A 12,991-nucleotide genomic window follows, 5' to 3' on the forward strand; every position below is an offset into this window, starting at 1 on the left:
TCTTGGTTTATAAGTGGGAGACAGAAAGCAAGGTCTTACGGGCAATAAACTCTGTACCTAAACAGAGTTTGGATTTGTTCACTTCTTGGGAATTCTGGGAAGCCTCCTGTGGCTTTCCTTAAGTAGATCCGCAAGACTTTAAGTACTGAATCACCTACAAAGCTGGGCCTTAATAATGAAGAAGGCCCAGAGGCTGGTTTCCTCCCACAGGAGACTTACTAGTATTGCCTTTTGGTTTCATCTAATGTCTAATTACTTTACAAGGCATAATATGATCTACAATCTGCCTTCTCTCTCGTAAGCAGTCATTGAACAGTGGGCAAAGTGTAAACAGAGAAGGAACCAACATTCACAGAGTGAAGTAAGTAGGAGAATCCAATCAGCCCCCTTGGTACAACGTCTCACATCTAACTTTTTAATATATATATATATTTGATATAATTAACACAGAACACAGTAACAGGATGCCATCCATGGACCTGAATAATGTTAACACACTTCTGGAAAAAATACAACAGTTAAGAACACGTATTCCAAATATTTTCTCCCAGGATGTGGCTTGTCTGTTCATTTTCTAAGTGTATCTATTTTTCCTTTGTAGTTAGTGCTTTTTTTGTTCTGTACATAAAATATTTACCTTCCCCAAGGCTGCCAAGATAGTTGCCCATGTTTTCACATAGAAGCTTTATGGTTCCAGCTTTTATATTTAGGCTTACAATCCATCTCCAATTAGAATGTGTGTACAGAATGAAGTCAATGTTTCCACCTGAATATGTAGTTGATCCAGAACTATGGGTTAAAAAGGCTTTCCGTTCCCCTACTGAACTGACTTGGCACTCTGGGGAAAAAAAATCAGCTGACAGTTCCGGTTGTAGGTCTATTTCTGAACTCTATTCCGTTTCATTGATCTATTTTTCTACCTTCGTGCCAAAACCACATTTTTTTTGATTACGGTGAGCCTTAAAATTAAGTAGTATTAAGTAGTGTTAAGTTCCCCAACTTTGCTCTTCTTTTGAAGGTTTTTTTTTTGGCTAGTCTGAATCCTTTGTGTTTTCATATATAATTTAGAATCAATTTGTGAATTTCTTCAAAAAAGATGGTTAGGATTTCAACTGGGATTTAGACAGGTGGTGTTTTAATGCTATTGTAAATATTTTAAATTTTCATTTTCCTATACATGTATGTATATTTACAACACATCTATCTGACAAAGGATTCCTATCTAGAATATGTAACAAAACTCCAAGTAAGTCAAAAGCAGCAACATCATCATCAACAAAAATGGGCAAAAGACCTAAACAGATGGTTCACAGAAGATGTAGGAATGGCCGACGAGCGCACAAAGGGTGCGTAACGACATCCGTCAGCAGGGAAGCGCCGTTTAAGACCATAATGAGATGCCCTCTCACACCCACGGACAACACCGAAAGTTTAACGAAGAATATGGAGCAACTGGAGGTTGGAGGCACTGCTGGAGGGAAGTGCAAACTGATAAACCACTTTGGAAATTAGCCTAGCAGTTAATACATACCCACCCTACGACTAAGCCATTCCACTCCTGGGTATTTATCCAAGAGAAATTTCAGACTTACATAAGAATGTTCACTGCACCCTATTCACACAGGCCATAACTGGATGCAAGTCAAATGTTCATCCTCAGGTGAATGAATGAACAAATCATAGTATATTCACACAAAATAAAAAGCAGTAAACAAAGATTCTCTCCTTGACCAACGTCTAGCCAGGCTCCTCTGGGCCCTCTTCTCGACTAGACCTCAATCTTGGCCTGTAATATAAAGACCTTAACACACACTAACAGAGTTTTTAACAGCTCAAGGCCACTCCCCTAGGATGCCTCTAGGCCCCCTCAGTGTACCTGCCTGAGAAAACTCAAGGCTGCCAAAAGAATTCACTGTTTGTTCCAGCCAACACCTGAAGACAGGGCCCCTGTCACCCAGCTAGCAAGTCCAGATGGCAAATCCAGATCTAGACCAACACACTGTCTCCCATTTTCTGTAATTTTTCACTGACTTGACTGAGCTCTTGCTCACCACCTTTCTTCTTCTCTCATTCTCCTTATAAAGTGCCTTCTGCCCAAACTGGAGTTGAGTTTAGTTCACGCTGGATTCTTTTCCCTATTGCAGTAGTGATTGCTGCAGAAAATCTGACCTTACCACTATAGTGTTCGGCTTTGCCTATCTTTGACAATGTGTGTAACATGGATGAGTCTCAAAGAATGCGTCAAAGAAGACACAAAAAGAATTCAGACTCTATGATTCCATTTATATGTGCTAAGATGATACCTTATAACTGCTACCTTATAACATACAAAATAGTAAAGCCAGATGGATGATCTAAGCATCAAAGCAAATCTAACCTGTGTGAACTGAAATCAGAAAATGGTTGCTAGCTCAGGGTAAGGAGACTAACTAGAAAGAGACAGAAAGGAACTTTCTGGAGTTTCAGAAATATTTTCTGTCTTGTTCCAGTGGTCGTACACAGATACATAGAACTGTCAACCCTCATCAAACTGAACACTGTATTCTGTGTAAATTCTCTTCTTCTCTCCCAAACCCTTCCTCTCCCTCCCTCTTGCTTAAGAATACCTAAGAAAATTCTAGACAGGAAAAAAAAAGGAAGCATGTGGGATGTAGTAGACCTTCCAAGTTCTCTTTCCAATAATCTCTCCCTCTTCTTCCTAAGAGGATGTCAGTTTGGTTTGAGGCACCAATCTGCCCTATTTGAAATTCTCACCTCCCCTCTTTCCTGCAGCTAGCAAGGGGTCCATGTGTCCTAATTCTGGCTGATAAGAAGCACATAGAAGTCTAACAGTAGGGCTTCCCCAACAGCTACTGCTTTCCTGATGAAAAGGGACAGACTTAGGACATTCATGTCTTTTGCTAATATCCCTTTCCTCTTCTTTCCTCCTGGAGCTCAGCTGCTCAAATAGACTAAGAAAATTCTGATATCCCTACTACAAACCTTATTCTTCCTCTACAAAGCAAGCTATGGGAGCTTTCAATCCATTCACAACTGAGTAACTTTGAGTCAAAAGTTTTCAGACATCAAAATGAAAAAAAAAAGCAATTTCAACCGCAAGTCAAGAGTGACATATGCACTGCTGTGTTAAAGTACATACAAGAATTTGGTATATAACACAAGTGTCATTTCAAATCAATGGGGAAATACAGACCATTCAATAGATGGTGTGGGGACAACTGGCTAATAATTTGAGACGAAATTAATTAAAACTGCTACTTTATAATATAAAAAATAATAAAGCCAGATGGATGATCTAAGCATTAAAACCAAAACCATAAAATGCCAAAAGAAAATGTTATAATGGTTGAGAATGGTCTTTCAAAACATCACCCAAAACCCACTGAAGTTAGAATGTCAGATTCTGTACCATAACTCACTATTTCTGCATTATGAAATGTACAGAGAGAAACAACAAGGTCCTACTTATAGCACAGGGAACTTTCTTCAATGCCTTGTATAGCTTATAATGCAAAAGAATATGAAAAACAATACATACATAAGTATAGCGGAATCACCATGCTGTACACCAGAAACAAACCCAACATTGTAAATCAATGAAACTTCAACTTTTAAAAGTGGAGGAGAAAACTGAAATGTACAACACAAGCTAAACTGAAAGATGAGCGTCAGCTGGAGAGAAAACCCTGCAACAAACACAGAGGCGAAGGATCACCATCCCAGAGACAAAAGAGCCTCACAAATCGGTAATAAAAATACAGATAACCAAACGAGAAAAAGACAACAGCCTGGCAGGACAGTGACATGGGAGGGAGGGTTCACATCACAAACACCACAGAGTGTGAGTGGACAAAAAATTGCTTGGCCTCACTCTCGAATTTAGAAACACAAATCAAAAACAGGTTATTATTCCCCACCTTCCGGTTGATGAACAATCTAAGAGACTGAGAAGGTCTCAGGATTAGCATCTCCATTCACCACAGATGGAATGGAAACTGATATAACTTGAGCACCATTCTGCAGAAACTTCTCCCCTGAAATCCATCTCATAGGAAAACTCAAACACATGGGCAAAGCTGCTCATCACAGCACGATCTGAAGAGCAAAATCATAACCACCTAGATGTTGGCCAAAAGGACAGCCAAATAAAGTACAAGCACACTGCAGAACTCTGTGCAGCCAGTTTAAAAAAAAAAAAAAAGAGGCGGATCTGGGTGAAACTGCATGTACAATATGTTCATAGTAGGCTCCTGAGTGGAGAAAATGTACAGCTGCCCCTTGAGCAATGTGACAGTTAGGGGCGCCAAACCCCATGCAGTAGAAAATCCACGTATAGCTTTACAGTCGGCTGTCTGTATCCTTGGTTCCACATCCGCAGATTCAACCACCATAGGACTGTGTAGAACTACAGCACATATTTAGGGGGAAAAAAATCCCCGTATAAGTGCACCTATGCAGCTCAAACCCATGTTGTTCAAGGTCACCTCACCTCACTTTTGTCACTTAAACAAATTAGAGAAAAAAATGTGATATTTCTATTCGAGATCTAAGATCATTATCTTTCCCAGATATTTTCTAAAATCTAATGCATTCCTTTTATTTAAAAAAAGAGGGAGGTTGAAAAAAAAAATCAGTGATTTACTTGACCTTCCTGATGGGCAAGTTTGGCAGCTAATGTATCCTCGACAGAATGTTCTGGTTTGAAGGTGACACGTCTTCCCCAGGGATGGAAAACAGCATGACACCTGCCTTCAAAATATTTCAGATCAAACTATTGGCCCTGCTCTCTGGGGCAGAGCTGTGAAGATGCAATCAGTGTGCTGAGAGGCCGGTGCCCTTAGAAAAACGCTGGCTTTCCCCAGAGGTGATCCTGTGAGCTGCTTGCATGGCAAGGCGGGGTAGGTGGGGATATCTTTCAGTTCAGCTGAGAAATCAGAGTAACGTCTATAACTGACACGATGGAGTTTCAGCCTTACAGCCCCTGGTCTGGTTTCTAAAACATTTGGACCACCAAAACCCAGTAAAACAGAAAGCCGGAATTTTAAGAGCTCCTCGGGAAACAATCTTGAACTTTTGCCTTCAGTTGACTTTAGCCATCTGACAAATACTTACTGTGTGTCTTTTGTGTGAATGGCACTAAAGTACACATGTCCCTGCTGGGTACTGGGCTAACTCTGGTGGGGGAGACAAACATTAAACATGTCTGAATTCCACTGGGCGTGCACAGAGTGTTACGAGAACATGTAACAAGGGGCTGTATCTTGTCTGCAGGTGCCAGATGGCTTCCCTGAGATAAAGCCAAACACCTTGGGGTCACTTTCGACCCCTCAGTCTCAGCCCACCCCCCAATCTGTCAGTCCGTTCTATCAGCTCTGCCTTCACAGTGGATCCAGGATCAGGCGGGTTCTCAGCACCTCCACCGCGACCATCCTGCTCCAAGCCACCAGCATCTCTGACTTGGGATATTGTGACAGCAGGTCTCCCTGCCTCTGGGCTTGCCCTCTGAACAGTCTGGCCTCCACAGAGAAACTCAAGGCATCCTGCTGAAACCTGTCAGGTCACAGCCATCTTCTGTCCAAGGCCCTCCAGCGGCTCGGCTCCCACCTCACTTAGAGTGTCAGCTGGGTCCTTCCAAGAGCCAGAAACACCTGCTTCTCTCTTCCCTTTCATTCGCTCAGGCCTTGCTGCTCCTGGGACACACCAACTCCAGCCTCGGGGCCTTGGTTCTCTCTTTCCCCTCTGCCCGGGACACTGTTTCCCCAGATATCCCTCCATGGGCTCATTCCTTTCCCCAGTATTGACCTTCAGCAGGGGGGGGCTTCCCTGGCCACCCCAGCTCACATTACAACTCCCCCCAGCACTCCTGCTGCATCTCCCCCAGCTCACGTGCCAGGTGTTTGGCTTGTGTGTTTCCTGGCCGCTTCTCCCACTGGAATAAATGCCCCATAAGAGCTCCACTCTTGCCTGTTCCATTCCCTTCTGCACCTGCACTAGAACCAGACCTCCATAAGTTGAGTAGGGTCTCAATAAAGAATGTCAAATGAATGTATCACTCCGAGGGATGATGTGGAACTGATCAGACACAGGAGGGTGGGAGGAAGCACTGCGGGAGGGAACGGCCTGCTGAAAGGCCCCAAGGAAGGCAGGGCCAGGGCACACTTGGGTAACTGAGAGGATGGTGGGGAGAAGGGAAGAGGAGGGTGAAGTGAGGCTGGAGAAGCCATACAGAACGGGCAGGGCTGGGCAGACCACATGAGGAACTTTGCTCTTTTTCTAACAATAACAAGAAGCCGTTACACTAGGGAGTGACCCAGTCCGATGTGCCTTTTGCAAACCTCTGGGGGTAGGAGCAACTAGGGAGCAGAGGGAGCAGACGAGTGGCACAGCCCATGACCTCACTGTGGACTGAGATGGCAACAGTGAGGTGGAGAAAAGGAGGTAGATTCCAGAAACATTTCACAGACAAAAATCAAAGGCCTGGGTGATTGATGGCTTTGGAGGTAAGCGAAAGGGCGGTTCCACCATGATGCCTGCCGTGGTCTGAGTGGACAATGGCACCATTCCCTGGGAGGGTGGGGGTGGCAAGGAGGAAAAGACAGGAAGGTGATCTTGAGCTCGGCTTTAGAAATAATTTGAGATCATTCTGAGAGATCTGAATGGCGATTTCCAGGTGGCAGCGGTCAGGCCCAGGGCAGTATGATCATATCAGGAAAGGTGAGGTGTGTCATGCAACGGAGTGTGGATTTTGACCTTGTGGCTGATGGAGAATCTAAAGGTTCCAAGTAACAAAGTGACAGGAGAAGATTTGTGATTCTGAAACATCACCCTGGCCACAGCAGAAACACTTGGCCAGGGGAGGAGGCTAGACTAGAAGCAGACAGAACAATAAAGACGTGTTGCAAGATTTGGGAGCAAGGAGACTGAGCAGGGGCTGTGGCTGACGGGAAGGAAAAGGGAACAGACTTCCTCTTTGTCGCCAGCCCATCTCCCGCATGGCTGCTGGGGATTTTTGAAAACACAAATCCAGATCATGTCATTCTCCCCACTGAAAAGCCTTCACGACCTTCCCCATTTTATCCTTTGACAGTCTTTCTTGAATTCTCTCTTGCTTTCACCCCTCCCCCCACCACCCAATGTCAAGTTCACTAAGACATCATGCTACTTCAGTCTCTATGCTCTTCAGCTCCTGCTATTGTCATCTGCCTGGCAAACCCGTTTGTCTGTTTAAGACTCACCTCCTCCCCTGTGAAAAAATGGAAAGCAGCGCTATCCCCTAGGAGCTGGCCTGGTGCCGTGAGCCGGGATCCAGCGTTGTTAGATGCTGCCTGGTGTTCAGAGGCCATGAAGTCCTCCTGGTGGACATAAACAATCTCGCCAAACAGCTAGCACAAAGGTTGCACAGTGATGAAGTGAAGACAAAACAGGACTGCTTCATAATTTTGTCTAAACAGCCAAAAACAAGGCCACCCGGCCTGCAGAGCAGCAAACGTTCCTCTCTCCCACGTGACTGCCTATGGCTTCTTTGTGAATTACAGCATGTCAGTCTAGTCATACCTCCTTCTAGAAAAGACTGAGCTAGCCAATCCCAGAACTGTCCCCACCTCCATGTCAGCATCCAATCCAGAGCAAATCCCTGCTTCCTGGAACTCTCCCCAAAATTATCCAACCAAAGCCCAAACCCTGTAAGTTCTAACATCCCTTACTGAGGAGGCCTGGAAGCTCCCCATGATGGGAGTTCTCCCTCATTAAAATGAGTATTTAAACTCATTTAACTGTGTGTTTCTAATGGTCTTTGCTGGCGGACGTTGACAACTGAAGCAGTAGGAAAGGATGGTTGAGTTTCTTGGAGGGAAGTTAAAGGTATGCCAATCGGAAGGCATCTATTTTCTATGTTAAGCAATACCCATAATATCATCCTGTTATCTTGAAGATGAAAGAGGGTGGAGTAAATCAGAAGCTTTCGGAAAGTGGAAAATGTCTGATTTAAGTATTGCGGAGAGTGAGAAAGTGAGTTGTTGACCAGACACTCATACTAGAAAGGATGCAGGTGAAGCTGGTTGATGTGAACGCACAGCAGCATTCAGCTGTGCCAGGCTGTATGATTTCCCCCACCGGTATTCAAGGTGAAAGTGGATAATCTGGTCCCACCAGGGTTTGGGGTTTACTAGGATGAAGGGCAAGGGCGATAAAGGCATTCCCAAGAGAATTACAGAAGGATGGACTATGAACTCTAAGCTCAATTGAGAGGGAACAGCCTCAAGGAAGTCTCTCCAGGCTAGAGAAAACCATGGAGGTCCCGAGGAGAAAGATGCTGACGGCGGATGAGAAATAACTGATCAAGTTGGCTGGAAAGAAGAGACTGGGGTTGGAGGGTGGGGCTGTGAGGTGGTACAGCACCTGGATGGAAATGCAGGGTATCGTGGCGGGAATGGTGACAGAGGTGGATGAGAAGAGGTAATCACCGCAGACAAGGTGTTAAAGGAAAGAGCGCCCTGTGTGTAGCTGGGTCCTCCACACACACGCCAAGGATGATGGTAAAAACTGAGGCAGGGAGGAAGGCCTGTGGGCCAGGTGCCAAGGTATTCAACGAAGTAGGTGAATAACCAGCAGCAGGCAGAAAACAATCACGTGGAGGAGGAGAGGGTGCAGGGTGCAGGGGGCATGGGTCTCAAAGAAGTGGGCTGAGGGAACAAAGAGCAGTGGGGACACAAATTTTGAACCTCCCGATCCTGAGACATCCAGGGTATGAGAAAACCGAGCTGTGACTTGAGAGGGCTTTAAGTGAAGGATCTCCCTGAGCTCAAGGCAAAGAGAGGGAGGGAATGGCTGAGGGGAAGCTGAGCAAACGGAGGCAGCTGGTGACTGTGGAGGGGTGGCTTCAGAGGACACACTGGGGGTGGCTGGAGGGGCTGGGGGGGCAAGGATAAACAAGAGTGGGTAACTGATGTGGGGCACCAAATGGTGGGGAAAATAAGAAGGGGAATGGGGACGGGGGAGAGTTAGCTATCATAAGCACTGTATAGATAACTGTTAAGTCAAATGGAACTACCAGGCATAAACCTAGTACATCCACCAGAAGAGTTCTAAGTCAAGAGTTATCGCTGTATTCACTTACAACTGGGATAAAAAGAAAGACACAAAGGAACTTATTCACAAAACAGACACAGACTCACAGACATAGGAAACAAACTTATGGTCACCAGGAGGGGAAAGGGGGTGGGAAGGGATAAACTGGGAGTTCAGGATTTGCAGATACTAACTACTATATATAAAAGAGATAAACAAGTTTCTACTGTACAGCACAGGGAACTCTATTCAATATCTTGCAGTAACCTATAATGAAAAAGAATATAAAAAGGAATATATTATGTATGTGTATGACTGAGACATTATGCTGTACCCCCAGAAATTGACACAACATTGTACACTCACTATACTTCAATAAAAAAAAAAACAGAAAATTAAAAAAAAATTTTTTAAAGAGTTATCACTGTAGGAGTGACAGCCAGGATGATGACAATGATGATGGTTTGGTGACAATGGGAGTGGCAATGGTGTCAGCAACTATCAATTTTGAACACTTACTATGTGCCAAGCCCTGATACAAGCATTCCACATTTAATCCTCACAGCAACCCGTGGAGAAAGATTATGTTCTTACCTGTGGAAGGGCTCTATCCTAAAGGAGGGAGCAAATTAAAACAGAAATAACAGAACTGTAGGAGCCCTGGGAAGCAAAAATGGCTTTTTAAACACTATTTTAGGGATCTTACAGCTGTAATTCAGTGTGGCAGGAGCTAGCCTGACCCATGCCTACTACATATTCAGTAACTTCAAAATAAATAATACTCAGGCTGGAGGGAAATCAAAACCAGCAATAATTTATTGAAGGCTTCACCTGGTGCCAGATCCTGTGTTAACCTTTGTATCGACCATCTCCTTTAATCCTTACATCCAAAGGGTCAGTTACCATTATTACCCCCATTTGAAAGATGAGGAAACTGAGGCAGAAAGAGTAGTATGTCCACAACTCATGCAAAGAAGCCCTATCTCACAACATGACTTTTTTTTTTTTTTTGACAAGACTGAAGGGCTGAACATGTTACGGTGAAGACAGAGATCACAGTATCACAGAACCTGAAAGTCACTGAGTCCTGCAAAGTGTCTTCAGACATTAACTTATGGATTCTCACAATCTCTTTGCATGTTTTTTTCAGCTGAGAGAAAACCCGGTGCATGAAAAGCTTCGACGAAATGCATCCAGGTGGCAAACACGTGTGGTTTTCACCACCCGGGACTTATCCCAGAAGATTCTGATTCAGTGGGTCTACAGGAGGCCCTGAGTACCTTTTAAAAGCCCCCAGGCTATGCTGATGGGCCATTCGGTCTGGAAGCTACTGCCTTAGATTCTCTGCAGTTCCAAATCCAACCCAACGTTTAGATGTCTGTAGACACAGAGGGCATTGGAAACTGAGGCAAAGAAGAGCTGACATGACAAAAAATAGCCGAGAGAGTCAAGGAAAGGCACGCTCTAGTTATACTATTTCTCTGTATTTTTGTGTCTCAACTATTTCACAGCTAATTTTCTTTTTTAAAGTAAGCAAGTTGGCCAAAAATGTTCCCAACAAATATTAAGCCCATACTACCAAAAAATATTAAATAACCCTAACCCTAACATGCTACTGCAAAGTGTTTTATTTCCCCAGGTAATTCTGACCACACTTCCAATTCTCTTAGCAAATGAGAAAAACTGTTTCTGATTCAGCAGTGCTACAGATGTGGTTAATAGCAATGGAAAACAGAAGAAGTAACGTCAGGTCCAATTCATTTAAGTTCACAAATTTCACCAGGGATTGCCTCCAAGCCTTTAATACTTAAGTATGTATTTATCTGTTTATTTAATCAACCACCACTAACACCTACTATATGCCAGACACTGCTCCAAGTGCTCTCCTAATATTGGTTATATTTTCATCTTTACAAGCGCCCATGAAGTGGGCGTTATTATCATCCCCATTTTACAGATCAGGAAACAGAGATGCAGAGTGGTTTAGTAACTTGCCCAAGTTTACAGAGCTAGCAAACAGCAGAGCTGGGACCAGCTTGATAGTCTGGCTCCAGAGTTCATGTTCTGAAACACACTATGCTTTGTTTCCAAGAACCGATAAAAAGTACAAGGCTTAACCCAAAACTTTTGTCTTCCCTACCCTACAGTCCCTACGTGGCCCCAGCTTCCAGGGCATTCATTCAGTTCCTCTAACAGACCACACTCCTTCCCTGCTCTGCCTGAACACTCCAACATCCCTATTTACTTTTTTTTTTTAAGCCTTCTGTTCTCAGCTCAAACATTATTGCCTAAATTACAAACTCTAATGATGCCCCTATTTCTCAGCACTCAACACAAAATCGTAATTATGTTATTTCATGGGTAATTATTTCCTCCCTGTCTGCCTTTTCCCCCTAGGCAGTGAGTTTACCATGTTAATCTTGTTCATCACGTGTTCCCAGTTACTGAGTACCCACCAACCAGCCAAAAGGAAGGGACTTCCACAAAGTAAGATCTAGATCATTTTTGCTGAATGAATGAGTGGAGAACACTCAAGCCTCATACTTTCTTTTTTAGACTTTCAGGAACCTGTGCTCACACCCCCTAAAAGTGTAGACTCCTGGAGCACAGAGGCAAGAGCTCTGCAAAGTACTGATTCTGCACGCGAGTACTATGAGGTCCTGGACAGGTCACTTCCCCCTTAACTTGAGTTTCAGGCGCACAGTGGAGATCATGACTAGTCCCAGTGGAATGTAACCTATAAAAGGAGAACCTGCGCTTCTCCTCATAACCCATCAAGACTGCAGTTACTACTTGCTTCATGTCTGTTTCCAGCAAGACAGGCTCCAAGGAGGCCAAGTTCACGTCTGCCTGATTCCAGTCACGGTATCCCGTATCCCAGTCACGCTATTTCCAGGCTCGTACCGTGCCTGGCACACAAGAAGTTTAGATATATAATTGTGAGTTAAGTAAATGAACCCCTGCTCTATACACTTCACAGGTGTCGCACGAGTTGACGGGTGCCTTTTGGCGTAAAAGCGTATTCCTTAAACACAGGCCCGCCTCCCACCTAGGCCCCAGCCCCCCGGGGACGGCGGCCCCTAACCCCGCGCCGGGCAGGCACCTCTTGCATATAGAAGCATCTTCACAAGTACCGCGCACACCCTCGTCGTCCGTGTCGTTAGAGGGGGAAGAACAGGAGGTGAAAGACGGCCTCCTCAGGCTAGTGGCCATGGGCGTGGAGGCTTCGGGGTGCTGCGCCCACCGGGTACATGGAAGCGGGGTCGACAGACGCCGTGACAAGGAGCGAGCCCCGGAGAAGGTAGAAGAGAGGGGCTGGGCTCCACCCGGCTCAGCTGGCGCGGCTCAGTGACGCCGTCCACGGCGGCTGCCCCAGCAACCTCCGCGCGTATTGGCGCCCCTGTCGAGACGCTCGTTGGACAGTTTCCCCGCCCCCTCAGCCCGCGGAGGTGCCCATTGGATAATTCTTTCGGCCCCGCCCACACAACCCGGAAGGCCTCAGAGAGGGAAGGTCAATTGAAATTGACGCAAGAGAGCACTGCAATGCTTTCCGGGAATTGTAGTCTTAGGTGTTTTGGGAGGCCCGCCTGTTTCTAAACGGCTGGTCAACAAATTTTATAACTGTAATTAACTCAGGGCAGAAGAGCTGGCAGGAGTCTCAGAATTGGAGCGAAGGGCAGAGAAGCCGGAGGAAACAAGTATCAGTGTTTCAGTTAGAACTCAGTCTCATTCAACTATTTTTTAAAACAGCATTTTGTTTGTTGTTTTCTGTTTGTTTTGGGGGGAGGTAATTAGGTTTACGTATTTATTTTTAGAGGAGGTACTGGGGATTGAACCCAGGACTTCGTGCATGCTAAGCATGCTGCTCTACTACTTGAGCTATACCCTCCCTCCTCATTCAGCTATTGAACAAATATTTATTGAG

General features: G+C 45.0%; 1 protein-coding gene across 1 annotated transcript in view; it reads right to left on the reverse strand.

Annotated features, from left to right (window-relative positions):
* LCMT1 (leucine carboxyl methyltransferase 1) overlaps nucleotides 1-12,462 on the reverse strand; it is a 46,925-nt gene extending 34,463 nt beyond the window's left edge. Inside the window, exon 1 of the mRNA XM_010960998.3 lies at nucleotides 12,170-12,462. Coding sequence (XP_010959300.1) covers nucleotides 12,170-12,279 — 110 coding nt within the window. The 5' untranslated portion in view covers nucleotides 12,280-12,462. The remainder of the gene's footprint in view (nucleotides 1-12,169) is intronic.
* Nucleotides 12,463-12,991: the final 529 nt, after the last annotated feature.

Source organism: Camelus bactrianus, chromosome 18 (assembly GCF_048773025.1).
Source record: "Camelus bactrianus isolate YW-2024 breed Bactrian camel chromosome 18, ASM4877302v1, whole genome shotgun sequence".
In the NCBI taxonomy this organism is placed as follows: Eukaryota; Metazoa; Chordata; class Mammalia; order Artiodactyla; family Camelidae; genus Camelus; species Camelus bactrianus.